At 42.2% G+C, this 26,426-nt stretch overlaps 1 protein-coding gene across 1 annotated transcript in view; it reads right to left on the reverse strand.

Annotated features, from left to right (window-relative positions):
* DCLRE1C (DNA cross-link repair 1C) overlaps positions 1–26,426 on the reverse strand; it is a 39,193-nt gene that overhangs the window by 7,743 nt on the left and 5,024 nt on the right. Inside the window, exons 2-10 of the mRNA XM_007532076.3 lie at positions 21,439–21,490; positions 20,291–20,375; positions 15,648–15,707; positions 11,043–11,098; positions 10,372–10,473; positions 9,680–9,752; positions 8,347–8,487; positions 7,004–7,105; positions 398–534 (exon numbers count right to left, since the gene is read on the reverse strand). Of these exons, the coding sequence (XP_007532138.2) occupies positions 398–534; positions 7,004–7,105; positions 8,347–8,487; positions 9,680–9,752; positions 10,372–10,473; positions 11,043–11,098; positions 15,648–15,707; positions 20,291–20,375; positions 21,439–21,490 (808 nt within the window). The remainder of the gene's footprint in view (positions 1–397; positions 535–7,003; positions 7,106–8,346; positions 8,488–9,679; positions 9,753–10,371; positions 10,474–11,042; positions 11,099–15,647; positions 15,708–20,290; positions 20,376–21,438; positions 21,491–26,426) is intronic.

The following is a 26,426-nucleotide window of genomic DNA, read 5'->3' on the forward strand; positions in this document are numbered from 1 at the left end:
CTGTGATCAAGAAAGGGCTAGAAGAGACCACTTTCCAAAAATAAATATGCTGTAGACACTGAACAGCTATTTCTAGGAAAACATTGCTAAAATATGGTGACCCTAGTGTTCTTCAACCCACTGAGGGCTCCTGTTCCCTACAACATCAATTGCCAAGCAAGACACCCTCAGTCTCCAGCGAGCCCAGCTCCCTAGTGAGAGCATATTTTGGGAAACTAGTCACCAGGTAGGTCTAGAAGAAAGTTCTCTTTTGTTCAAATAAAGTTTAAACATCACAAAGGTGTTACCCATTACTACAAGAGTTCTCCTTCTTGGACTTTGTTGCATTTAAGCCAAAATGAACAGGACAGCCTACCTCAATGCAGGGCTTCTTAAAAGACCTACACTGCTCACTTACCTCACAATTATATTGGTTTTTCTGGTTCTTTCTCCAAACCACATGGTGGATGGTTTAATGCTAATTGAGTGCAGTGGGGTCCCATTTCGAGATGTTGATCCACAGGGCAATTTGTTCCACTGGAAGTATTCCTCAGCCTAGGAGATATTTCAATAGAAAAGCAGCTCAAAGGGGCCCACAACCAGTTAAGTATACACAGTACGAAGCGCAAGGGCCTGTGCAAAGACTTAGGTTTGAGCCTCCAGATCTCCACTTGCAAGGGGGGACACTTCACAAATGGTGAAACAGGTCTGTAGGTGTCTATCCTCTCCACTCTCAATTTCTTTCTGTCCTTTCAAATAAAAATAGAAAAAAAGTGGCAACCAAGAACAGTGGATTCGTAGTGCCAGCACCAAGCCCCAGTAGTAACCCAGGAAGAAAAGCAAAGAAAAACGGATCATGTTCTCAACAGCTATGTTTATGGACAGAACCTCAAAAATGAATGTAGATATGTTTCTAGACATGGAAGGAAATGTCAGCCATGAAGAAACAGCTCCAAATTGTACATTCTGTGAAACAACAGTCCTACACTTTAAAAATAGCAGTGGTGAGAGGAAGACTAGACCTGTATTAAAAGAGATTAAAGAAGTGATGGATTGTACACGTGTATATGTGTGAAATGCTTGCAATAGAGTCTGCCAATATTAATTTAAAATATTTAGAAAGGCAGGGACCAGGCGGTGGCATACCTGGCTAAGTGTACACATTACCATGTGCAAGGATCTAGTCTCAAGCCCCCTGTTCTACCTGCAGGGGGGAAACTTCACAAGTGCAAAAATAATGCTGCAGGTATCTTTCCCTCTCTATCTTCCCCTTCTCTCAATTTCTCTCTCTCTGCAAATAAAGTACTTTTAGGGAGTCGGGCTGTAGCGCAGCGGGTTAAGCGCAGGTGGCGCAAAGCACAAGGACCAGCATAAGGATCCCGGTTCGAACCCCAGCTCCCCACCTGCAGGGGAGTCGCTTCACAGGCAGTGAAGCAGGTCTGCAGGTGTCTATCTTTCTTTCCTCCTCTCTGTCTTCCCCTCCTCTCTCCATTTCTCTCTGTCCTATTCAACAACGACAACAACAATAATAACTACAACAATAAAACAACAAGGGCAACAAAAGGGAATAAATAAAATATAAAAAAATTAAGTACTTTTAAAATTTTAAAAATTAAGTCAGAAAAATAAAGTTTACAATATAATGTCATGAGTCTCAAAAAATAAAGTGGGTTGTGAATGTTAAAGTATATGCCATCTTACTAATTTCAATAAAAATCATTCATCACACAATTCGTTTCAACCCAATTTTTCAAACATCATTTGTTGAAGAGACTCTCCATTCCCCATTTAATAGTCTGGGCACCTTTGTCAAAGGTTAAATGTCCACAGGTATGGGGGCTCTCAATTCTACTCCACTGGTCAGTGTGTCTTTATGTTCCAGTACCAAAGTTTTGCTCACAATGGTCCTATAATACAATTTAAGAACTGGGAGTGTGTTGCCTCCAGTTTTATTCTTTCTTCTCGAGATTGTTTTGACAATTCTAGGTCTTTTCTGGTTCCAGATAAACATTTGTAGCTTTTGTTCTATTCTCCTAAAATAATTGGTTGGGATCTTGATGGGAATTGTATTAAATTTGTATATGGCTCTGAGAGGTATATTCATTTTTATGTTAATTCCTCCAGCCCATGAACATGAAATATCTTTCTACTTCTTTGTGTCTTTTTCTATGTCTATGAATAGTGAGTGACTCATAATTTTCCAATATACAAGTCTTTGACTTCTTTTGTTTGGTTTATTCCTAGGCATTTTATTGTTTTTGTTGCTATAGTAAAAGGAATCGATTTCTGGATTTATTCTTTTGCTACCTTAGTGTTCATGGAGGAATGCCACTGACTTGAATGTTAACTTTGTAGCCTGATACCTTACTGTATTGCCTGATAAATTCCCAAGAGCTTCCTGCTGGATTCTTTTAAATTTTTCTATGTATACTATCATTCCATCTGCAAATAGTGAGTTTGGCTTCTTCCCATCTGTATCCTTTTAATTGCTTGCTCCTGCCTGATTGCTATGGCAAAAACTTCTAACACTGTGTTGAATAGTAATGGTGATAATTGGACAGCCCTGTCTAGTACCTAATCTGAGGTGGAATGCTTCGTTTTTCACCATTAAGGATGACAATGGATATGTTTGCTGTATATGGACTCCACTATCTTGAGGAATTTTCCATTCCCATTTTTTGTAGTGTTTTGATCATAAAAGGATGTTGGCTTTTGTCAAATCTACTGATATAACCATGTGGTTTTTGGTCTTGTTTTTATTGATGTGGTAGATCACAATGATTGATTTTCTTATATTAAACCAACTTTGCATCCTTTGGTCATGATGAACAATCTTTTTAATATATTGCTGTATGTGGTTGGCTAGAATTCTGTTCAGTATTTTAGCATCTATGTTCATCAGATATCGGCCTGTAGTTTTGCTGCTGCTGCTGTTGTTGTGTCCCTGTCTGCTTTTGTTATCAGAGTGATGTTGGCTTCATAGAAGCTGGAAGGGAGTATTCCTGTGTCTTCAATATTTTAGAAGAGTTTTAAAAGCAGAGGTATTAACTCTTCCTTGAAGGATTTTCTTTGTTTTTTTCTTTTTTACCTTTTTTTTTCCCTTGAAGATTTTGTAGAATTCATTTGTACAACCTTCTGGTCCAGAACTTTTATTCTTGGGAAGGTTTTGTTATAACTGTTTCAATTTTGCTGGCTGTGATTTGGCTAGTTCCTCTTGATTTAATTTTGGAAGTTTGTAGGTATCTAGGAGCTCATCCATTTCTTCCAGGTTTTCTAGCTTGGTAACATATAGTTATTCATAGAAGCCTTGCACGACGCATTGGATTTCTGTGGTGTCTGTTGTGATATCTCCTCTTTCATTTACAATCCTATTTATTTGAGTCTCCTCCCTTTTTTGTTTTGTGAGTCTAAGTGTTTGTTGATTTTGTTCTCTCTTTCCAAGAACCAGCATTTAGCTTCATTGATCTTCTGTATGGTGTTCTTATTTTCAGTGCTATTTGTATCTGCCCTAACTTTAATTTTTTCAGTTCTTCTGGTTGCTTTAGGGTCTTTTGTTCTTCTAAGTCTTTAAGGTGTGCAATCAGATTGCTTATCTGAGTTCTTCTCATTTCTTAATGTGTGTTTATGTGGCTAGGAACGTCCCTCTCAGTACTGCCTTAGCTATATCCCAAATATTTTGCTAGCTTGTGTCTTAATTTTCATTGACTTCTCAAAAGATTTGGATTTCTTCCTTAATTTCCTCTTTGACCCAATAGTTGTTAAGTTGTATACTGCTGAGTTTCCATATTTTAGGACTTTTACTAATTTTCTCTTTGTTGTTGGTGTTAATTTTTTTATATTTATTTATTTTCCCTTTTGTTGCCCTTGTTGTATTATTGTTGTAGTTACTGTTGCTACTGATATTGTCATTGTTGGATAGGACAGAGAGAAATGGAGAAAGGAGGGGAAGACAGAGAGGGGGAGAGAAAGATAGACACCTGCAGACCTGCTTCACCGCCTGTGAAGTGACTCCCCTGCAGGTGGGGAGCCAGGGGCTTGAACCTGGATCTTTATGCCGGTCCTTGTACTTTGTGCCACATGCACTTAACCTGCTGCACTACCACCCAACTCCCGTTAAGTGTAAATTTGATTTCATTGTGGCCTGAGAAGATGCTTGGGATGATTTTAATACTCTTGAATTTGTTGACATTGTCTTTGTGGCCTAACATATGGTTTATCCTTGAGAATTACCCATGTGGACTTGAATAAATGTATATTCCAGTATCTTGGGGTGAATGACTCTGAAAATGTCCAATAGTTCTAGTTTATTTATCTCTTTATTTAGCTCCCTTCTTTGTTGATTTTCTACCTAGATGATCTGTCAAGTTAAGAGAGTGGGGTGTTGAAATCCCCTACTATTAGTGTGTTGCTGTTAATATACTGCTGTAGCTCTTTCAGTAGATGTTTGATGTATTTAGATGGCCTCTCCTTGGGTGCATAGATGTTAATAATTAAGTCCTCTTGACTGCCTGATCCTCTGAGCATTAAGTAAAGTCCATCCCTATCTTTTTAAATTTTATTTAGTGTAAGGTCTATTGTGTCAGATATGAGAATAGTTGTTCCTTCCCTTTTTTGTGGTCCACTGGCTTGTATGATATCTTTCTATCCTTTCACTTTGAGTGTGTGTGTGTCTTGTTGAGTTAAGTGGGATTCCTATAGACAACATATGATTGGGTTGTGTTTTCTAATCCATCTTCCTACTCTCTGCCTTTTAATTGGTGAATTCAGGCCATTGACATTTACTGATATTATAGATTGAAGATATTATGCCACTATTCTAAAATTTAGAGTGTTCTGACATCTGGTATGTTTATTGTTCTTTATAGGAGAACTTTCAGAGCTTCTTTCAGGGCAGACTTGGTGATAGTTACCTCCTTTAACTGTTGCTTGTCTGAGAAGGTTTTTATGCCTCTATCTAGTCTGAATAACAGTCTAGCAGGATATAGTAGTTTGTATGAAAGCCTTTCTTATTGAGTGCTCAATAGATATCTTGCCATTCTCTTCTGGCCTTTAGTGTTTGTGTCAAGAATTCTGCTGTTAACCTTACGGGTTTTCCTCTGTAAGTGACTTTGTTTTTCTCTTGCAGTGTTCAGGATCCTTTCTTTATCTTTATTCCTTTTCATTCTAAATATGCTGTGCCTTGGTGTCTTTAAGTCTGAGTTAACTCTGTTTGGGACCCTCTGGGTTTCTTGAACCTTTATGTTTTTTATGTTGTCTAAAGTAGGGAAGTTCTCAGCTATTATATCCTGTAGAATGCTTTCTTCCCCTCCCTCTCTTTCTTCCTCTGGTAAGTCAATATTGCTTATATTACTTCTTCTGAGGTCATCCCATATGTCTCTGTTGTTTTCAGTATTTCTTAATCTCTTTTTGAGATCTCTTCTTTCTTAGTTTTCTCTAATTCATCCTTGATCTTGCTAATTCTGTTTTCTACCTCACTTACTGTTCTCTCTCCCCTCTGTTGTTTTCTGAAGCTCAACTATTTTGTCAGCCTGTTCTGATATTTAGCTGTGCTTTTAGTTCAACTATTTCAGCTTTCAGCTCTCTAATTACCTTGAGATAACTAATGTTTTCTGTCAGAGTCTCATTTGCTGTTTCCACATTTCTGATATTACTTTCAAAAGCTTTCCTCACTCCTGTGACTAATGTCTCAATTAGTGTTTGGATGTTGTCCTCAGTCTGATGTGCTTCTTCCTTTGGAAGGCTTTTATCTTGGCTTTTGTTCTGGTTCATTTCTCCAGTGTTTTTTCTTGGTTTAACTACTGTATACGGTGTGTTATGAGGTCACTCTCTCAGTACTTTTAAATCCACTAATCACACTTGTCTGGATTGACTTGTGTCTAAGTAAGGTAGTAAGATTTCACAGTTTTGGAAATAGCCATTGTTTCAATGTTATCTCAATCCCTAAAATGGAAGCAACCTGGCTGTTAATCCCTCTTATGTTCTTCCCTGGCTATGGAAGCCTGAGGCTTTTTAAGTGTAAATAGGTTTTTTAGCTTAATTGCTCACTCCTAACCAAGAGATAAAGCAGGGTGAGGGAGAGAAGCACAGTGGTTATGCAAAGAGACTTCCATGCCCTGAGGGTCCAAAGCCCTGAGCCCAATTCCATGTTCTTCCAGCAGTCAGAGCTGAGCTGGGCAGTAGTCATTGGCAGCTTCGAGTTTCTAAACAAATCCTGTTTGTGTTCTGTGGATTCTGAGGCAGTTATTCACTGTGTCTCCCAATTCATCAGGAGAACAATTTGGAAATACTCCCACTATACAGCCCCACCTCCAGACCACCGGAAGTATAGATCTTCTCCTGAGTTGCCCAATTAATTCTCTGCCCTGATGTCAGTACAGGGCCTCCCTGCTGCTGTTCCAGCCTCCAAGGGACAGTAGCAATGGAGACACACATTTGTAATTGGTGAGACTTAGGGTGTCCACTCCTCCTTTCAACAGTCTTTCTGTTGATAAAACTCAGACCAGAGGTGGAGCCTCAACTGGCAAACTGGCAGGCTATTTAACAGCCACTCCAAAGTAGATACGGACTTTTAGCCCCAGGAATCTCTCCTTAAGCTCCTCTGTCCACAAGCCACATGGGTGTTTGCACTCACCCATGTCTTGGTGGGTTCCCAAAGTAATCCTACTCTAGTCTTGGTGCATTCTCAGGTGATCCTCTTTGTTATTCCTAGTTGACCCAGAGAGCAAAAGACAGCTGCTGCTACTCTGTAGCCCTGCCTCCAGAAGTCTCATCACACAATTCGTTACTGATTATGTGTGTGCAGACAGATTTAATAGCTGTGAGTGTCTCTGTCTCCTGACTAAGAAGCCTCACCCCCAGAGGGCACTGGCCTGGTGAGACCTTGGGCTAATGCCTGGGATTCTGGTCTCTACTTTCACATGTATGCATTTGAGGAGCCTAGAAAATGGCATTTCTGAGGTCCCTTCTCAACCTCAAATGCTGTTTTCTATGGATCCCACACACAGAAAAGTAAAGTGCTCCGTACCTTTGGGTGTCGGCATGCATGGATCTGGGTGCCCCGGTCTGTTGTGAGATGATGAAGAATGTCGGGCATGTTCCTGAACATGTCTAGTTTATCTACATGAACCTAAGGAGAAGAGCATGAGGAGCTGGAGAGACAGCAATGATTCTGGAAAAGGTTGTCATGCCTGAAACTCTGAAGTCCCAAGTTAATCCCTAATACCCTCATAAGGGAGAGCTGTGCAGTGCTCTGGTAATACTTTTTTTTTTAATTGATAAATGAAGTATAATATCAGATCAGAAGCAAATCCTTCCTTAAATGTAGAATTGGCAACTCTACCCCCAACATATTCATACAGGAAGACTTAAAGAAGGAATAAACTAAGAAAATAAGGATGCAGGAAAGAAGAGAGCAGTCAGCATAAAAAGAACTTTTTCTTTAGTTTCAAAATGCAGGGAAAAAATTCTTTCACTAAATTATATTAAACTATTGAGTTCTTTGCACAAGTTTGTTAGCTGGAGTCCTATATTAAAAGGCACGAAACAGCTACAACTGAAATGTCCAACTGGTTTGAGCACTCCTTTTGTTCACAGTCATTATCAAAAGAGTAGAAGCCGCAGTCCACATGAGCACTGCAGGAAGGGGGCTCCCTGAAGACAGGGTCCTAAGAGCCCAGCCCTGGGCAGCTGAGGTGGAACCATCTAGAAGAAGCAGGTGAAAACCCTCCCACCCTCGTCTGGTAAGATCCATCAAAGGGGATGAGGACCCTGTGTGCAAAGATATATAATTACTCATATGAATAAACCCAGCGGCACAGACATGAATAATAGTGTTAATTGGTTTCCCAGCTGAACAGAGAGAGGGAAGTGAAAGATGGTGCTTTCATATGGTGCCAGTGATCAAACCCAAGGCCTCAAGCATAGTAAGGTATGTGCTCTACCTGCTGAGCTAGCTCTGGCCCTAGGGACAATATTCTGGACACATTTTTTACCGTGACTCACAGTGAAAAATAGTTTTCAACTTCACCCCAGGACGCATGTTATATGTCTCACTGCCCCCCCCCCTTAAGTTTCCACACAATCATTAGCTTGACTGCACACAATCAAAAGGGCATATTCTAGCTCAAGTTTCTTTTCAGTGCCAGTCACAATCACTACACGGATTTCCTAACCCACCACTTCAGAAAATGCTTCCTCTGGGGACCCCGTCTCCCCACAGGAAGTGAATCAGCTGAGATGCTAATCTCTGACCCACGTGATATAATTCCTTCCATCTGTGAGAGTTTGTAGTGGGAGCAGGAGAGGGGAGGAAAGATAGTGCACTCAGAAGGATGAGGAGACACAGAAAGGAAAGAGGGGAGCCCATACCTGGACTCCAAATTCTTCACTGAGGTTGGCGAATAGATACTCGTAGCCATAGGCGGCTTTGCAATTGAGCCAAACAACGTGGTAGGGGCTCCGCGTAATCCAGCTCCGCACCAGCTCAGTTATTCCACTCAGACACTCGCCCTGGACAAAGGTTTATTCATTTCTTTGTTTTAATTAAAGGGGAAAAAAAAGACTGGAAGGTGGCACAGAAGCCAATGGGTTGGGCTTACAAGCATGAGCTCATGAGTTCAACCCCTGGCATCACGTATACCAGAGTGATGGAGGGAGAGAGAACCAGAGCATCACGCTACAGATGTGATTGCATTAAATAAATGTTTTAAAAGATATTTACTTATTTGTGTTTTATTTGATATGATAGAGGGAAGCTGTGAGGGAAATGGGAAGATAGAGAAGGAGAGAGAGAGACCTGCAGATATGCTTCACTACTCGTGAAGTTTCTCCCCTGGAGGTGGAGACCTCATGGGCTTGACCCCTTGTTCCTTGTGCATGGTAATAAGTGTGCTCAACCACCCAGCCCCCTATAAATAAATATTAAAAATAATAATAATAATAAATATAATGTATCCCACATTTTTTAAATATCCATTTTATTTTAATGACAGAGGCACAGAAAGATACTAGAGGAAACATTGCTCAGCTATGGCTTACGATGGTGCTGGGGATCGAACCTGGGACCTCTGGGGCCTTCGGCACGAAAGTATGGTGCACAAACCACTGTGCTGTTTTTTTTTAAAGATTTTTTTTTTTTCAGGAGTTGGGCAGTAGCTCAGAAGGTTAAGCGCACGTGGTACAAAGCGCAAGGACTGGAGTAAGGATCCTGGTTCAAGCCCCCATCTCCCCACCTGCAGGGGAGTCACTTCTCAGGTGGTGAGGCAGGTCTGTAGGTGTCTGTCTTTCTTTCTCTCCCCCTCTGTCTTGCCCTCCTCTCTCCACTTCTCTCTGTCCTATCTAACAATGACATCAACAACAACAACAATAATAACTATAACAACAACGGCAACAAAAAGGGAAAAAATAAAGATTTTTTCTTTTTGTAATTTACTTGTTTATTCATGAGAAAGATAGGAGGAAAGAACCAGTCATCACTCTGGTACATGTGCTGACGGGGATCGAACTAAGGACCTCATGCTTGAGAGTCCAGTGCCTTAGCCACTGTGCCACCTCCCAGACCACTGTGCTATCTTTTCAAAGGTCCTCAGTACTTTCCAGAGCAGCCCCAGCCCTTGCCCTCCGCAGCAATTACAGACACACATGCGTTGGCGGACAGCAATGACCTAGTCTGCTAGACACCAGCTGTTTCAGAGAGACTTACCCGACTTGGGATTTGATAAAACCTTGGATCACAGAAAGTGGTGTCTAAGTATACACTTTGGATGTCCTTCACTCTGAAAATGAACAAAATGAGTAGATTATCTGGGACAATGACATGTCAAGTATCAACTCTTATTTTGCAGAGTGTTCCCTTCCATTTGAAATCTCTTTTTGTTTTTCTTTTTTTTTTTAATTTTATTTATTTATTTTCCCTTTTGTTTCCCTTGTTTTTATTGTTGTTATAGTTATTATTGTTGTCGTCATTGTTAGGACAGAGAGAAATGGAGAGAGGAGGGCAAGACAGAGAGGGGGAGAGAAAGACAGACACCTGCAGACCTGCTTCACTGCCTGTGAAGTGACTCCCCTGCAGCTGGGGAACAGGGAGCTCAAACCCGCACCCTTCTGCTGGTCCTTGCACTTTGCGCTGCGTGAGCTTAACCCGCTGCGCTACCGCCCAACTCCCTTGTTTTTCTTAAATCAGAACTGTTGGGAAGTGATTTCTACAACATAAGGGACAGATTTGGGACTTTTTTTTTCTTTAACAAAGTACCACTCAGCTCTAGATATTGGTGCTAGAGATCAAAATCTAGGACTCTCACAAGCAAGTCCTGTATAGTGCCACTGAGCTACCCCTGTCACATGAAAACTTTTTATAGTGTGGCCTTATATCAAGTTTTAAGCACAGCCCAATACCTGCCCCCAGAGTGTAGCAGCTCCATTCTGGCAGCTTCTCCTTTGGCCAACCTGAAGTCTCCTGTGTACAAGACAGTTCCGTTACTGCCCTGAAATAGAAACCTGGAAAGAAAGTAGATCTCAGTGACTGCTGAGACTCAAACACAATCCTAATCAAGGAAATACCTGCTGAACTCCTAGCTGATGCTTTCTGCCAAACACAGCCATGATGACAGGGTGTTGATGGGATTTCAACAGCTCAATACTACAGTGGGCACTTGGCCACTCTCTCCAGAGGTAGAGAAACAGTAACCTTCTCCCAGAGACACTGCAGCATCTGCTGACCCCTGGAATATGTCAGCACTCGAAATGGCATGCTGAGACCATTATGAGACTCATCTAGACACATGAGATCAATTCTCCATATACATACAGTATCATCTCTACTCTGGCAGAGAAAAAAACCAAGAGCTAGGACAGCACAGAGTCCATGAAGAAATGGTCATGCAGAGCTTCTATATTTGTAGCTGGAGCTTTGCCCGAGTGTAATTTGTAAGCAAAGACAGAAAAAGTTGCCAGTAAAATAATCAAATCTCATTATGTTATTTTCCACATGCTGAAAATTTATTTCTACAAATAGAATCCATATCTAAGTGTAATAAAAAAATGGCAAAATTGATGAGTTCCCTTACATGACAGATCCTGGACAGTGGCCGGCTGGTAGGAGAGTCACAACAATCTCTTCCTTCTAAAGATAAAATTAAAAGGGGTAGGGTCGAGTAGGGGACACAACAGAAGAAACTATAATCACTGGAGTCAGCCAGCCAAAGCCCCCCTTAGTACTTCCCAAGTACGTGCTCTGCCTTTTCTCCCCTATTTCCTATCTCCCCAAATCGTGGGGATAAGAGGAATCCTTGCCCAGCTACAACAGAACCCAGCAATTCCACTCTTGCAAACCTACATTCACACAAAAACTTGCATGTAGGAGCTGATAGAGCATGTGCCTTGCCATGTGACCTCTTCCTACTCCCACAGGGGCACACAGTCCCATAAAGCTCTCTGTACTTCTACTGCCCGTATTCCTCCAAAAAGGAGAAAAGATGTATAGCAGATGGTATATTGGTGAGGCAAAAAGACTTTGATGCCTGAGGCACTAAGAGGTTCCAAGTTCAATCCCCAGCACCACCGTAAGCCAGAGCTATGCAGTGCTCTGGCTAAAAAAAAAGAAAAAGAAAAAAGTATAGATTTTAAATAATGTAAAGCCAGTCCCTGTCTGGTCATGACTATGAATAAAAGCCACCTTTCAGAATGACACACGTCCACAAAGCAGGTGAGAATCCAGCTACAGGACAAACCGACTGTATTTGTCTAACTAACTTGAGGCACAATGAGGTAAAAAAAAAAAAAAAAAATGACAAAGGGAGTCAGGCGGTAGCACAACAGGTTAAGCGCACGTTGTGCAAAGTGCAAGGACCTGTAGAAGGATCCTGGTTCGAGCCCCTGGCTCCCCACCTGCAGGGGGGGTCGCTTCACAAGTGGTGAAGCAGGTCTGCAGGTGTCTATCTTTCTCTCCCCCTCTCTGTCTTCCCCTCCTCTTTCCATTTCTCTCTGTCCTATCCAACAACGATGACAATAACAATAGTTACAACAATAATAAAACAACAAGGGCAACAAAAGGGAAAATAAATAATAATTTTTTAAAAATTTAAAAAAAAACAACCTCAAGCATGTTAAGTGAAATAAGTCAGAAACAGAAGGATGAATATGGGATGATCTCACTCTCAGGCAGAAGTTGAAAAACAAGATGAGAAGAGAAAACACAAGTAGAACCTGAACTGGAGTTGGTGTATTGCACCAAAGTAAAAGACTCTGTGGTGGGTGGGGGAGAAGAGTACAGGTCCAAAAAGGATGACAGAGGACCTAGTGGAGGTTGTATTGTTATATGGGAAACTGGGGAATGTTATGCATGTACAAACTATTGTATTTACTGTCAAATGTAAAACACTAATCCCCCAATAAAGAAATTATTAAAAAAAAAAAAAAAAAACCTCAAGCAGGGCTAGATGGTGGCACACCTGGCTGAGTGCAAGTACTGCAATGCACAAGGAAGGATCAAGCCTCAGTCCCCATCTGCAGGGAGAAAGCTTTTCAAGTGGTGAAGCAGTGTTGCAGGTCTCTCTCCTCTCTCTATTTCTAGCCACCTCTAGCCAATAAAGATATTAAAAAAAAATTTTTTTTTAACCTTCAGGCTTGGTAGTGTGGTATAGCTCTTCATTTTTTAAATTTTTTTATATTTATTTATTTTCCCTTTTGTTGCCCTTGTTTTTTTATTGTTGTTATTGATATTGTCATTGTTGGATAGGACAGAGAAATGGGGAGGGGAGGGGAAGACAGATAGGAGGAGAGAAAGATAGACACCTGCAGACCTGCTTCACCGCCTGTGATGCGACTCCCCTGCAGGTGGGGATCCTTATGCCAGTCCTTGCACTTTGTGGCACGTGCACTTAACCTGCTGCACTACCGCCCAACTCCCGTATCTCTCCATTTCTCTGTGACTTTCTCAGTAGGATCCAGTGAAGCCCCAGATGCCAATTAACTGACCAACAATCAAACAAAATTCCTGCTTCTAAATTTAAGGACAGAAAATAAATTGCACCTGGGCAGAGGAGATAGCATAATGGTTATGCATAAAGACTTTCACACCTAAGGACCTGAAGTCCCAGGTTCAATCTTCTGCACCACCCTAAGCCAAAGCTATGTAGTAGTGGTGGTGGTGGTGGTGGTGGTGGTGGAGGTGGCGGTGGCGGTGGAGGTGGCGGCAGTATTGATATAAATAAATTGCATCCAGGGGCTGGGTGGTGGCACACCTGGTTAAGCACACGTTACAGTGCTCAAGGTCTTAGGTGCAAGCTCCCAGTCCCCACCTGCAGAGGGAAAGCTTCATAAGTGGTGAAGCAGGGCTGCAGGTCTCTCTCCCTATCTCCCCATTCCTCTCGGTTTCTGGCTGTCTCTATCCAATAAAAATAATTTTAAAAATGAGGGAGTCGGGTGGTTGCGCAGCGGGTTAAGCGCACATGGCGGGAAGCGAAAGGACCGACGGAAGGATCCCGGTTGGAGCCCCCGGCTCCCCAGCTGCAGGAGAGTCACTTCCATGTCTTGACTCATGTAAATAAGGCTGCAATGAGGATGGGGTGCTGGTATCTTTCTGAGTCTTTTGAAGCGGGTATGCAGGTGTCTCTCTTTCTCTCCCCTTCTGTCTAACCTTCCTCTCTCCATTTCTCTCTGTCCTATCCAACAACGACGACATAAACAACAATAAAAAAACAAGGGCAATAAAAGGGAAAAGTAAATATAAAAAATAAAATAATAATAAAGATAATAAAAAATGTTTAAAAATAAATTGTGAGTTGGGCGGTAGCGCAACGGGTTAAGCGCACGTGGCGCAAAGCACAAGGGCGGCATAAGAATCCCTTTTCGAGGCCCCGGCTCCCCACCTGCAGGGGAGTCGCTTCACAGGTGGTGAAGCAGGTCTGCAGGTGTCTCTTTCTTTCACCTTCTCTGTCTTCCCCTCCTCTCTCAATTTCTCTCTGTTCTATCTAACAACGACAACATCAATAACTGAACGACAACATCAATAACTGAACAGTGCTCTGGTTAAAAAAAGAAAAAAAGAGAAAAAAGAAAAAATCTTAAAATACAGCGTAAGAATCCCGGTTCGAGCCCCCGGCTCCCCACCTGCAGGGGAGTTGCTTCACAGGCGGTGAAGCAGGTCTGCAGGTGTCTGTCTTTTTCTCCCCCTCTCTGTCTTCCCCTCCTCTCTCCATTTCTCTCTGTCCTATCTAACAATGATGACATCAGTGATAACAACAATAATAATTACAACAACAATAAAAAGCAAGGGAAACAAAAGGGAAAATAAATAAATATAAAAAATAAATATAATAAAATAAATTGCATTCATTTGGACAGTGTCTCTCCTTTCCATGAGAAAATGATTTTTCTTTTTTTAATATTTATTTATTTCCTTTTTGTTGTCCTTGTTGTTTTTATAGCTGTTGTAGATATTATTGTTGTTGATGCCATTGTAGATAGGACAGAGAGAAATGGAGAGAGGAGGAGAAGACAGAGGGGGAGAGAAAGATAGATAAGACACCTACAGACCTGCTTCACCACCTGTGAAGCAACTCCTCTACAGGTGGGGAGCCAGGGGCTCGAACTGGGATCCTTATGCAGGTCCTTTCCCTTTGTGCCATGTGCACTTAACCCGTTCAGCTACTGCCCAACTCCTGGAAAATGATTTTTCTTCCCACCTGCAGGGGGAGTCGCTTCACAGGTGGTGAAGCAGGTGTCTATCTCTCTCTCCCCCTCTCTGTCTTCCCCTCCTCTCTCCATTTCTCTGTCCATTTCTCTGTCCTATCCAACAACAACAACATCAATAACTACAACAATAAAAGAACAAGGACAACAAAAGGGAATAAATAAATATTAAAAAATTTTAAAAAGTAAAATGAAAGTTACAATCTCACTGATAAATAACTTTTTTTAAATTTTAAAAATAAGAAAAAGAAAATCATTTTTTAAAAAATCACCATGCGCATATCTTTGCTGCACAAATATTAAGCACCATTTTACGCCCTTTTATTCTCTTTTAAATTTATTGGGGGATTAATGTTTTACAGTTGACGGTAAATATAAGTTTGCACATGCATAACATTTTTCAGTTTTCCACAGAATGATACAACCCCCACTAGGTCCTCTGACATCCTGGTCTAGAACCTGAACTCTCCCCCCGACCCACCCCAGCATCTTTTACTTTGGTGCAATACATGCCCTGAATATTTCAATTAACAGAAGAAATGTGATGAGGGCATGCACATCACAGCTAGGATTAATAAACAGAGTTCCCATCATTAACATAATACTAAAAAGAAGTATATTCTAATATTTATCTATTTTTGAGAAATGAGAAAGGCAGAGTGTCACTCTGGCACATATGATGCTGAGGATTGAACTCAGGACCTCATGCTTTTAGATCCAACACTCTAGTTGTTATGTCACCTCCCAAGTGACGGAGGGAAAAAAAAGCAATTTGACCTGATTCATGTCCAGTGCTCTGAATATAGAAAACACATCACAAATGCTTGTCTTTCTTTCTAAAAATGCACCAAATTACTGTTCTTTCTTTCTTTTTTTATTATTCCTGGCTAAATGAGCACTCGAAATCAAGGTTAAAGATAAACAGTGATGTTAGCACTAAATAGTATTTTTTAAAAGCACAATATTTGACATTTAGTTACCTCGCCTGATGCTTCATCAATTAAAGATATCTGGGTAGGAGTTTCGATTTCAATTGATATCTATTAAAATAAAACAGATCATGTATGTATCATATCATGTATTTTCAGTTTTTCATGACTTTATATGCCTTGTTATCTATCCCAAATGCATAAGCGAGGCTGTTGTAACTTTTATCACTTTATTTGGTTTGGACAGAGACAGAGAAATTGAGACGGAAGAGGGGAAATAGGGAGAGAGAAAGAGGGACAGATGTAGCACTGCTTCACCACTCGTGATGCTTCCTCCCTGCAAGTGGGGACAGGGGGCTTGAACCCAGGTCCTTGCACATGGTAACATATGTTCTCTACCAGGTGCACCACCACCCAGCCCAAGTTATAACTTTTATGTTAAACCATTTCTGCTTTCATTCTAATGTCTTAACAGCTCGAAAATGTGGTAAAGGTGCAATAATCTTTGAGGCTGATGTTGCAACAGGTATCAAGGGCCTTATCAATGTACATGTCCTTTGACCTTCAGCTCTGCTCCCATGAATTCAGTGTTCCTCCACCTTCCCATTCCTACCACTCACAACCCTCTGTCTCCTCCTTGAATATGAGTCTTTGTAACACATATGTGGCCCTGTGTTCTCTGTGTGGAGGTTTGGTGCTACAAAACAGTCAGGATAAAGGCCAGGTGGTGGTGCACTTGGTTAAGCACATACATTACAGTGCGCAAGGATCCAGGTTCAAGGCCCTGGTCCCCACCCGCAGGGGGAAAGCTTCACGAGTGGTGAAGTAGGGCTGCAGGTCTCTCTCTCTTCTCTTCTCTTCTCTTCTCTTCTCTTCTCTTCTCTTCTCTATTTCTCTCTCTCTGTCTCTATACAATAATAAATAAATAAAACATTAAAATAAAAGGTCAGGATGAGCCTATAATGGCTAGTTCACAAACTTATGTAACCAGAGCACAGGACAGTGCAGGGAGGCATTCCATAAGTCACTGATGAAGAGATGAAATCATTTCTCACCTTCCAGTGAATCCCCATCTGTTGGCAGGAATGTGAATTGATACAACCACTATGGAAAACAGTATGAGGTTTTACACACACACACACACACACACACACACACACACACACACACACACACACACACGGAAAACAGAACTACCCTGTGAGCCACAGAAAGTCTGCTTTTGGGTATTAATCTGACTCAAAAAGATACCAGCACCCCTATCCTCATTGCAGCCTTATTTACATGAGTCAAGACATGGAAGTAACCTAATGTCCATCAGTGGATGAACAGAGAAAGAAAACATGGCACATGTGCACAGTGTAATAGTATTCAGTTGTTTAAGAAGGGGGGTGGGGAGCTGGGAGATAGCTGACCCAGTGGAACACATATGTAATTATGCACTAGGACCCATATTTAAGGCCTGGACCACATGAGAGCACCATGGATAGCCCTAAGGGGAACCTCCATGAAGTGGAGCAGTACTGTGGTGTCTGTGCTTCTCTGGCTCTATCTGGGGAAAAAAAGAATGAAAAGGTCGAGGGGCCAGGTGATGGCGCACCTGCTTAAGTACACACATTACAGTGCACAAGGTCACAGGCTCAAGCCCCTGGTCCGCACCTGCAGGGGGAAAGCTTCACAAGTGGTGAAGCAGGGCTGCAGATGTCTCTCTGTCTCCCTCCCTCATTATCTCCCCCTCTTCTCTCAATTTCTTTCTGTCCTTACCCAATAAATAAATAAAAATTTAAAAAAGAAGAAGAATCAAAAGGTCAGCCAGCCAGTTAGCCCTGGGAACCAAGGAATTGTGGAAGGTCCTAGCAGTGCAAATAGAAAAAAGAAGAAGGGGATCTGGGTGGTAGCGCAGCGGGTTAAGCGCACGTGGCGCCAAGTGCAAGGACCAGCATAAGGATCCCGGTTCAAGCCCCCGGCTCCCCACCTGCAGGGGAGTTGCTTCACAAGTGGTGAAGCAGGTCTGCAGGTATCTGTCTTTCTCTCCCCCTCTCTGTCCTCTCTCTCCATTTCCCTCTGTCCTATCCAACAATGATGACATCAACAACAATAACAACTACAGCAATAAAACAACAAGGGCAACAAAAGGGAATAAATAAATAAATAATTTTAAAAATTTTTTAAAAGAAAGAGAAGAAGAAGAAGGAGGAGGAGGAAGCAAATACTATCATTTGTGACAATATGAGTGGACCTTGAGGCTATTTTGCTAAGTAAAATAAGTCAGGCACAGAAAGACCTGTCATATTTGTGTTCATACTTATATATATATATATATGAACAGAATAAATAATAAAAAAAAGGTGGGGGGGGAGGCACAAGGACCCAAGTTCAAGCCCAAGGTCACCAGATGGGAGCACCTTTAGAGGGGAAGCTTCCAGGATGTGGAGCCTTTTGTGCAGCCCAGGTTTAAGCCGTGGCACCGCACAGGAGTGCTACATCCTCAGGGGAAAGCTGGTCCTGTGATGTCTCTATCTAAATAAAAAAGTGACCCAGGATTTCTGAAACTGTATGTGTGAGGTCCTGGCTCCACAAAATAACAATAATAATGGTGGTGGTGGTGGTGGTAATGTCAAACCAATGGATAGATTGAAGGCCTAGACTGAAGGTGCCATACTGGTACCAAGAGTGAAAGAAACCACTGTTTCTGGCTCAAAGCGCAAGGACCTGTGTAAGGATCCCTGTTCCAGCCCCCAGCTCCCTACTTGTAAGGGAGTCGCTTCACAGGCGGTGAAGCAGGTTTGCAGGTGTCTGTCTTTCTTTCCCCCTCTCTGTCTTCCCCTCCTCTCTCCATTTCTCTCTGTCCTATCCAACAACAACAATGACATCAATAATAACAATAAAAAATTTTAAAAATGAAACAACTGTCTCACATGGGATTAGGGGGAGGGAGGATGGAAGGCTGTTTCCAGACTGGAAGGAGATGACTGCTGTGGTTTGAGAGAGAGCAGAATCGAGTGGTACTTGGTTTCCTTACCCAGGAGGCGACGGTTCCAGCATTAATTGACCAGAAGTGGAGCAGAGGGTGGGGAAGAGGCTGGGGCTTAAAGCTGACAGAAACCCTCAGACTCTGTAAACCACTGGATCCTAGGTCTCCCTCCAGTATTCAAGGCTAATTCTGTTTGCTAATTCTGTTTACTCCTACGGTTACTTTCTCTGATCAAACAGTGGGTGACATAAGTCATTACTTTATCTGATCTGAAGCTATGTTTGTCAAATGCATATTGTTCATATCTTCTTGTGTTGTATGTTCCTTTTTATTTATTTTTTCAAATAAACCCTTACTTTTATTTAAAAAAAAAAAATATATATATATATATATATATATATCTGATTTGACAGGACAGAGAAGATGGGAGGGAAGGGGAAGATAGAAAAGGAGAGCAAGAGAAACACCTACTCCTAAAGCTGTCCGCCTGCAGGTGGGGACCAGGGGCTTGAAGCTGGTTCCTTGCACACTGTAACATGTGCACATAATTTGGTTGAGTCACTCCCCAGCCTGTTTGTTCCTGTTAACAGAAAATAGCACCCTCTTCAAAATGTGTAGGGTTTTTTTTTTTTTTTTTTTTTTGGTGTTTGTTTGTTTTGCCTTCAGTGCTACTTGGTATGATGCAAAAGGTATGACTCTACTACTGTAACCCTAAGGTATGAGTCTACTACTGTAACCCTACGTTGTTTTATTGTATCTCATCCCTTTTCCTGACAGCCTGCATTTGTCCTTTCACTCTAGTTATGCCTCTCTTCAAAGAATAGTGGTAGATCTTACGTTTTGTTCAACCAACAATGAAACTGTGTTCTTTAATCAAGAGCTGAGTTAAATCTATTCCTACTTATAGGTATTACCTCAGAGATTTACAGCTAGAATAGGGTGCCTCCACACTGTCTACGTACCATCTCACTCCAACTGCTCCCCTTACTGCTATCTACCTTCCAAAGGGCACATATTTTATTCTGCTGGATTCAAAGTTATCCATTCTATTTTTATTCTGGTTGTTATTTTCTTCTTAAATAACCCATGAATCATGTTTATTTTTTTCCTAACTTATCCCCTTCTTCTTCTTCTAGCGTTTGCCCTTCTTCCGTAGCCAGTCAACAGCGTCAGGTTGAGCCTGATGTCAAGTTTCGAGACCTCCTTTGAATCTGGAGAGGTGGCAGTCGTTGACTATGTGGGTCATAGTCTGTCTGTAGCCACAGGGGCAGTTCGGGTCGTCTCAGTTCATGGCCGGTGCACCCCAGCGATGGAATATAGCGGCGCACCGGCCATGGCCTGTTCGATAGCGATTGAGGAGGGCCCCTAATCTAAGCTAAAGTTATCCATTATGGTAAAGAGCAACTTACATTTTTCCCCCCATTTTTGTTGTCCTTGCTGTTGTTGGATAGGACAGAGAGAAACTGAGAGAGGAGGGGAAGACAGAGAGGAGGAGAGAAAGATACCTGCAGACCTGCTTCACTGATTGTGAAGCAACCCCTGCAGGTGAGGAGCTGAGGGCTTGGACCAGGATCCAGTCCTTGCTCTTCGCACCAGGTGTGCTTAATCCACTGTGCTACCACCTGGCCCCTGTGTGAGGAACTTTTATCATTTTAACCTTGAAAAAAAAAAAAACTCACTTCTACAGAAGAAGGTTTAACATTCAAAAATTAAAACTTACAATTCGTTTCTCCCAGAATCTGTACTTTGGACTGGTTAGCAACAATTCTTTGGTAACAGGTGAACAGTATAAGTAAACTTTCAAGCTGAAAAAGGAATACATACAAGCAGTTACTTTAGTACAATCAGTGAGCCATGGAGTGAGGAGGACGTTTGTGTCTTCATGTACCAGCATGTCCAGAATTCAGAAACTAAGCAGGCAGAGAAGTGGTAAGGGGAGTCCTCAATGTGCCCACACTCCAGTGAGAGACAAGTCCCCTCAAGAATATAGCCCTCTTGTGTGCTCTGACCTCCCCAAGGACCTCCCCCACCACTGCTGCTCCATTCCAGGTTTGTCTGCACAAGGTCCAGAAGACTATTGCATTCTTTCACTGCTGATAGATCTTCTCTGATTTTTTACTTATTTTTCAGCGGTTGGAAACTAATCTCATAACAAACTGTAAAACTTAGCAATCAAATTTAGTAGTGATCAAATTTACTTGTGGCAGACTGTGTTTTCCAAGGGCAGCCACACTAATCTATGCCCCATTGCCACGACACAGCTCTTTCTACAAAGTAGACATGGAAGGCCCTCCACATCTTTTATCATTACTACTACTACTACCAGCACCACCACTACCTACAACTATTATTACTACTACTACCACTAGGGCATTACTGGGGTTCAGTGCTGCAGGACTCCACCATTATTCTTAGAAGCCACTTTTTTAATGGAGGGCTAGAGACTGAGAGATAGAGAGGAGAGACACCTGGAGCACTGCTCCACTGCTTGTGAAACTTCCTCCCTACAGGTGGGGACTGGAGACTTGAACTCAGGTCCTCACACATGGTAAAGTGTACACTCTACTGGGAGAGCCAGCACCTAGCCCAAGGAGCCTTGCTGTTCTGTCTCCCTGCCCAGCTCTCAGCCAGAGAATCAATGAATCCTCAAGAAACACATCCCTCATCCCCAGACACCCAGTCAGGTAGAAACCGGCCTCTGATCTCTGGCATGGATCCTGAGAGAGTATAACTCCTAGCACTTTGTAACATTGTAAGCCTATGTTAAATAATTAAAAACCTGTGATGATGTACTTTACTGTAAAGAGGTTATAACTCAATGAAAAAATTTACTAAAGAAAACATACAGATAGTAGCAAAATAAAGTACCTGCATTCCAACCTTCTTTTCAAGGCAGGAGCTCTTAATCCTTTCATGTGATCTAAAAACAGAAGAATCACAGATCATGAACAGTTTTTCAGAGGATTCCTTAGTCCAAAGAAATTTTCTCCAATCATTCTTTTTAAATTTCCTTTTTAAAAATACTTATTTATTTATTAATGAGAAAGATAAGAGTAGAGATAGAAAGACCAGATGTCAATGACATCAATAACAACAATGATAACTACAATAATAAAACAAGGGCAACAAAAGGGAATGAATAAATAAATGTTTAATTTTTTTTTTAATAATAATAAATAAAAAAAAAAGACCAGAAGTCACTATGATTGATACATGTGCTGCCAGGGATTGAACTGGGGACCTCATGCTTCTTGAGAATCCAACACTTTATCCACTGTGCCACCTCCCAGACCACTTAAAATTCCTTTTAAAAAGAAGATATTTGAGAAGTTTGCTTTTTTGTTTTGTTTTATTCTCACTGGGGTTACTCCAAGTCAACTTTTCCAGTTAGAAAGAGACAGAGAGGGGGTCGGGCGGTGGCGCAGTGGGTTAAGCGCATGTGGTGCAAGCAAGGACCGGCATAAGGATCCCGGTTCGAGCCCCCAGCTCCCCACCTGCAGGGGAGTCACTTCACAGGTGGTGAAGCAGGTCTGCAGGTGTCTATCTTTCTCTCCTCCTCTCTGTCCTATCCAACAATGAACAACATCAACAATGGCAATAATAATAACCACAATGAGGCTACAACAACAAGGGCAACAAAAGGGGGGAAAATGGCCTCCAGGAGCGGTGGAGTCATGGTGCAGGCACCAAGCCCAGCAATAACCCTGGAGGAAAATAAATAAATAAATAAAGAGACAGAGACAGAAAAAAAAGGAAAAACATCAAGATACCAAAGACTCCCAGTGTGAATGGGGCCCAGGTTAGATTCTGGGTCAAGTGCGTGGCAAAGCAGGCACCTTACCAAGTTAGCTATCTTGCCAGCCCTGAGAAGTTTTATAAGAGAGTTCACTAGTATAGGTGACTGTCTCTTACTTTGGCAGATAAAGAATCTGTCCAACAACAGGACAGAAATCACAAGGAGATGGCCAGCCCTAGCCATCAGAAATTATCTACGGAGTGCACCGAAGTAAGATTCTGGGGCTGGAGGGACAGTTCAGGTCCCACAATATGATGGCAAAGGAAGACCTATTGGGGATTGAATTGTAATGTGGAAAACTAAGAAATATTATACAGGTATAAACTATAGTATTTTACTGTCAACTATAAACCATTAGTCCCCCAATAAAGAAATTTTTTAAAAAAGGAAAAAATTATCTAAGAGTGAACCCTACACTTAGGGCAGCATTTATGTCACACTAAGTAGCCAGGGGACATTGAGTTGACCAGCATCTCCTTCAGAACAGCTTTGAGAAATTTCCTTTACTCTCTTCTTTCATTTCAGTCTTATTATCCCTAAGGCCATGTATTTGGTGACTGACTCAACTTCAGTCGTCAGTTAGCCCATTGGGAAATTAAAACTGGCTTCCTTGGGAAGCTCAGGTGTATGCCAGAATGGGGTGCTGCTACCTTTCCAGTCCACTGTAATATGGGTTTCTACACAGATCTCTAAATTAATAGACACAGGAAAAAAGGCATTTAAAAACAAAGAGAACAGTATTCAGACATTCTGAATTTTGGTAGCAAAAAATTATAATGATGAAAAAACTCTAATGCAATGCCAGGGAATGAACATCATGCTGGCCCAACAGCACTGGACAGCCTCCTCAGTCCAGTCTTTTTTCTTTCCTGTGGGGGGTATCTTAGCACCCCTCCGCCATCCATACAGCTTTTCTTGGTGCTGTGCATGGTGTAGGGTCTGGAGCCCAGAGAGTCACACACAGTCAGGTGCACACTTCACCTATTGAACTGAGTCCACAAACTTCTCTAAATTAGTTAATCAAAGAAGTTCTTTTTTTTTTTTAATTTCGTTATTGGGGAATTAATGTTTTACATTCAACAGTAAATACAATAGTTTGTACATGCATAACATTCCCCAGTTTCCCATATAACAATACAACCCCCACTAGGTCCTCTGTCATCCTTCTTGGACCTGTATTCTCCCCACCCACCCACCCCAGAGTCTTTTACTTTGGTGCAATACGCCAATTCCAGTTCAGGTTCTACTTATGTTTGCTCCTCTGGTCTTGTTTTTCAACTTCTGACTGAGAGTGAGATCATCCCATAGTCATCCTTCTGTTTCTGACTTATTTCACTTAACATGAATTTTTCAAGGTCCATACAAGATTGGCTGAAAACAGTGAAGTCATCATTTTTTACAGCTGAGTAGTATTCCATTGTGTATATATACCACAACTTGCTCAGCCACTCATCTGTTGTTGGACACCTGGGTTGCTTCCAGGTAAAGAAGTTCTAATTATCACCAATACACATGTCCACCATCTAAACGGTTGTACTTCTGGATGTCCCTATATTGAGGACCTGTAGCCATTCTATCAAAGTACTGAAGAGTACCACCTTGGTCCCCATCCTGATGGGAAGCTGGGGGCTTGGGGGTGGGGGAGCCTGGGCGAGCTGACTCTGCTGTGAGAACCATCCAGAGTCTCCTTTCCTGGACCTGCTGCTTTCTCCATGACCAGAATGAATTATCATCAGTTGACCCTCAAAGAGCCCTCCCCAGCCCTGGGCTACTTACTATCTTAGGTTCCCTCGTGTCTTCCAGGCCTTATGATGCTCACTACAGCCTGTCCCAGCATAGCACCAGGCATCAAATAATCCACAACTGAGCAGGAAGCAGGTTCCTAGCCCACCCCTAAGTAACACCAAAATGTGATGTAGAACATTTATGACATGTTTTCTGTCTAGCTACAGAGTCATAGATTCTCTCAGCTAATCTGTATTAGTCCACTTGGGTAGTGCAAAATGCCACAGACTGGGCAGTCTGAAGAGCAGACATTTAGGACCAGAGGAGGCAGTGTAGTAGTTATGCAAAAGCCTTACATGCCTATGACTCCAGGTTAGGTTCAATTCCTGGCACCAACATAAGCCAGAGCTGAGTGATGTTTTGGTAAAAAGAAAAAGGAGAGGAAAGGGAGGGAAGGAAGGAAGGAAGGAAGGAAGGAAGGAAGGAAGGAAGGGAGGGAGGGAGGGAGGAAGGTAGGTAGGTCCGGGAGGAGGTGCAGTGGTAAAGCTTTGGACTCTCAAGCATGAGGTCCTGAGTTCAATCCCCGGCAGCACATGTGCTAGAGAACATGTGTTTGGTTCTTTCTCTCTCCTCCTATCTTTCTCATAAATAAATAAAATCTTTAAAAAAAAAAATGAAGGAAGGAAGAAAGAAAGAAAGAAAGAAAGAAAAAAAGAAAGAAAGAAAAAGAGAGAGAGAAGTGGGGGGTCAGGTGGTAGCACAGCGGGTTAAGTGCAGGTGGTGCAAAGCAAGAGCAAGGACTGGCATAAGGATCCCGGTTCGAGCCCCCGGCTCCCCACCTGCAGGGGAGTCGCTTCACAGGTGGTGAAGCAGATCTGCAAGTGTCTGTCTTTCTCTCCCCCTCTCTGTCTTCCCCTCTTCTCCATTTCTCTCTGTCCTATCCAACAACGATGACAATAATAACCACAACAATGATAAAACAGCAAGTGCAACAAAAGAGAATAAATAAAAGAAAAAAAGGGAGTCGAGCAGTAGCGCAGTGGGTTAAGCATAGGTGGCACAAAGCAAGGACCAGCGTAAGGATCCCAGTTCAAGCCCCCAGCTCCCCACCTGCAGGGGAGTCGCTTCACAGGTGGTGAAGCAGGTCTGCAGGTGTCTATCTGTCTCTCCTCCTTTCTGTCTTCCCCTCCTCTCTTCATTTCTCTCTGTCCTATCCAACAATGACATCAATAACAACTACAACAATAAAACAATAAGGGCTACAAAAGGGAATAAATATTTTAAATATGTATATATTAAAAAAAGAAAGAGAGAGAAAGGGAGAAAGGAAGGAAGGAAGGAAAGAAGGGAGGGAGGGAGGTGTTTCTCATGGTTCTGGAACATGAAAATCAAGATCAAGGTGTGAGGGCTGGTTTCTGGTGACACACTCCCTCCTGGACTGCCAACAGTCACCTTCTCACTGAATCCTCAAGTGTATATGCAGAGAAAGAGAAATCTCTCTCTCAGAAGGCCACTAATCTTATTGAATTAGGACCCTTTAGACCTCATGGAATTACCTCCTAATAACTAATTACTAATTATCCTAATAACCCATCTCCAAATCCATCACATTGGGGGTTAGAAGTTCATATATTAATTCCAGCAGAGGGCACCATTCAGTCCACAGTACATCCAGGTAAGTCGGTTTAGTGAAAAGGTTTAATGAGCACCAACCAGCAGGTTGGATAGAGAGCTCACTGGCTAGGGCACAGGGTGCATGCCTTGACCCCAATGGAGAGCATGGCGACTGGGGGAAACTCTGATGCTGTCATGTCTCCCCTTTCATTGTGTCTCTACTTGAATGAAAAAGTATCCCAGAGCAGTGAAGTCACACACTTACGAGGCTCTGGCTCTATAAAAAAGAAATTAATAAGGGAGCTGGGCAGTAGCGCAGTGGATTAAGTGCACATGGAGCAAAGCGCAAGGACCAGCGTAAGGATCCCAGCTCGAGCCCCCAGCTTCCCACCTCCAGAGGGGAGTCGCTTCACAAGCGGTGAAGCAGGTCTGCAGGTGTCTATTTTTCTCTCCCCCTCTCTGTATTCCCCTCCTCTCTCCATTTCTCTCTATCCTATCCAACAACAGCAGCAGCTATAACAACAATAACAATAACAACTACAACAAATGCAACAACAAGGGCAACAAAATGGGGAAAATGGCCTCCAGGAGCAGTGGATTCGTAGTGTAGGCACTGAGACCCAGTGATAACTCTGGAGGCAAAAATAAAATAAATGAATAAATAAACAAGTTCCAATAGGTACAGCCATCAGATACAGCCCGTATCTTCGTGTGTGTAAGG

This window comes from Erinaceus europaeus, chromosome 6, assembly GCF_950295315.1.
Source record: "Erinaceus europaeus chromosome 6, mEriEur2.1, whole genome shotgun sequence".
Classification (NCBI taxonomy): Eukaryota; Metazoa; Chordata; class Mammalia; order Eulipotyphla; family Erinaceidae; genus Erinaceus; species Erinaceus europaeus.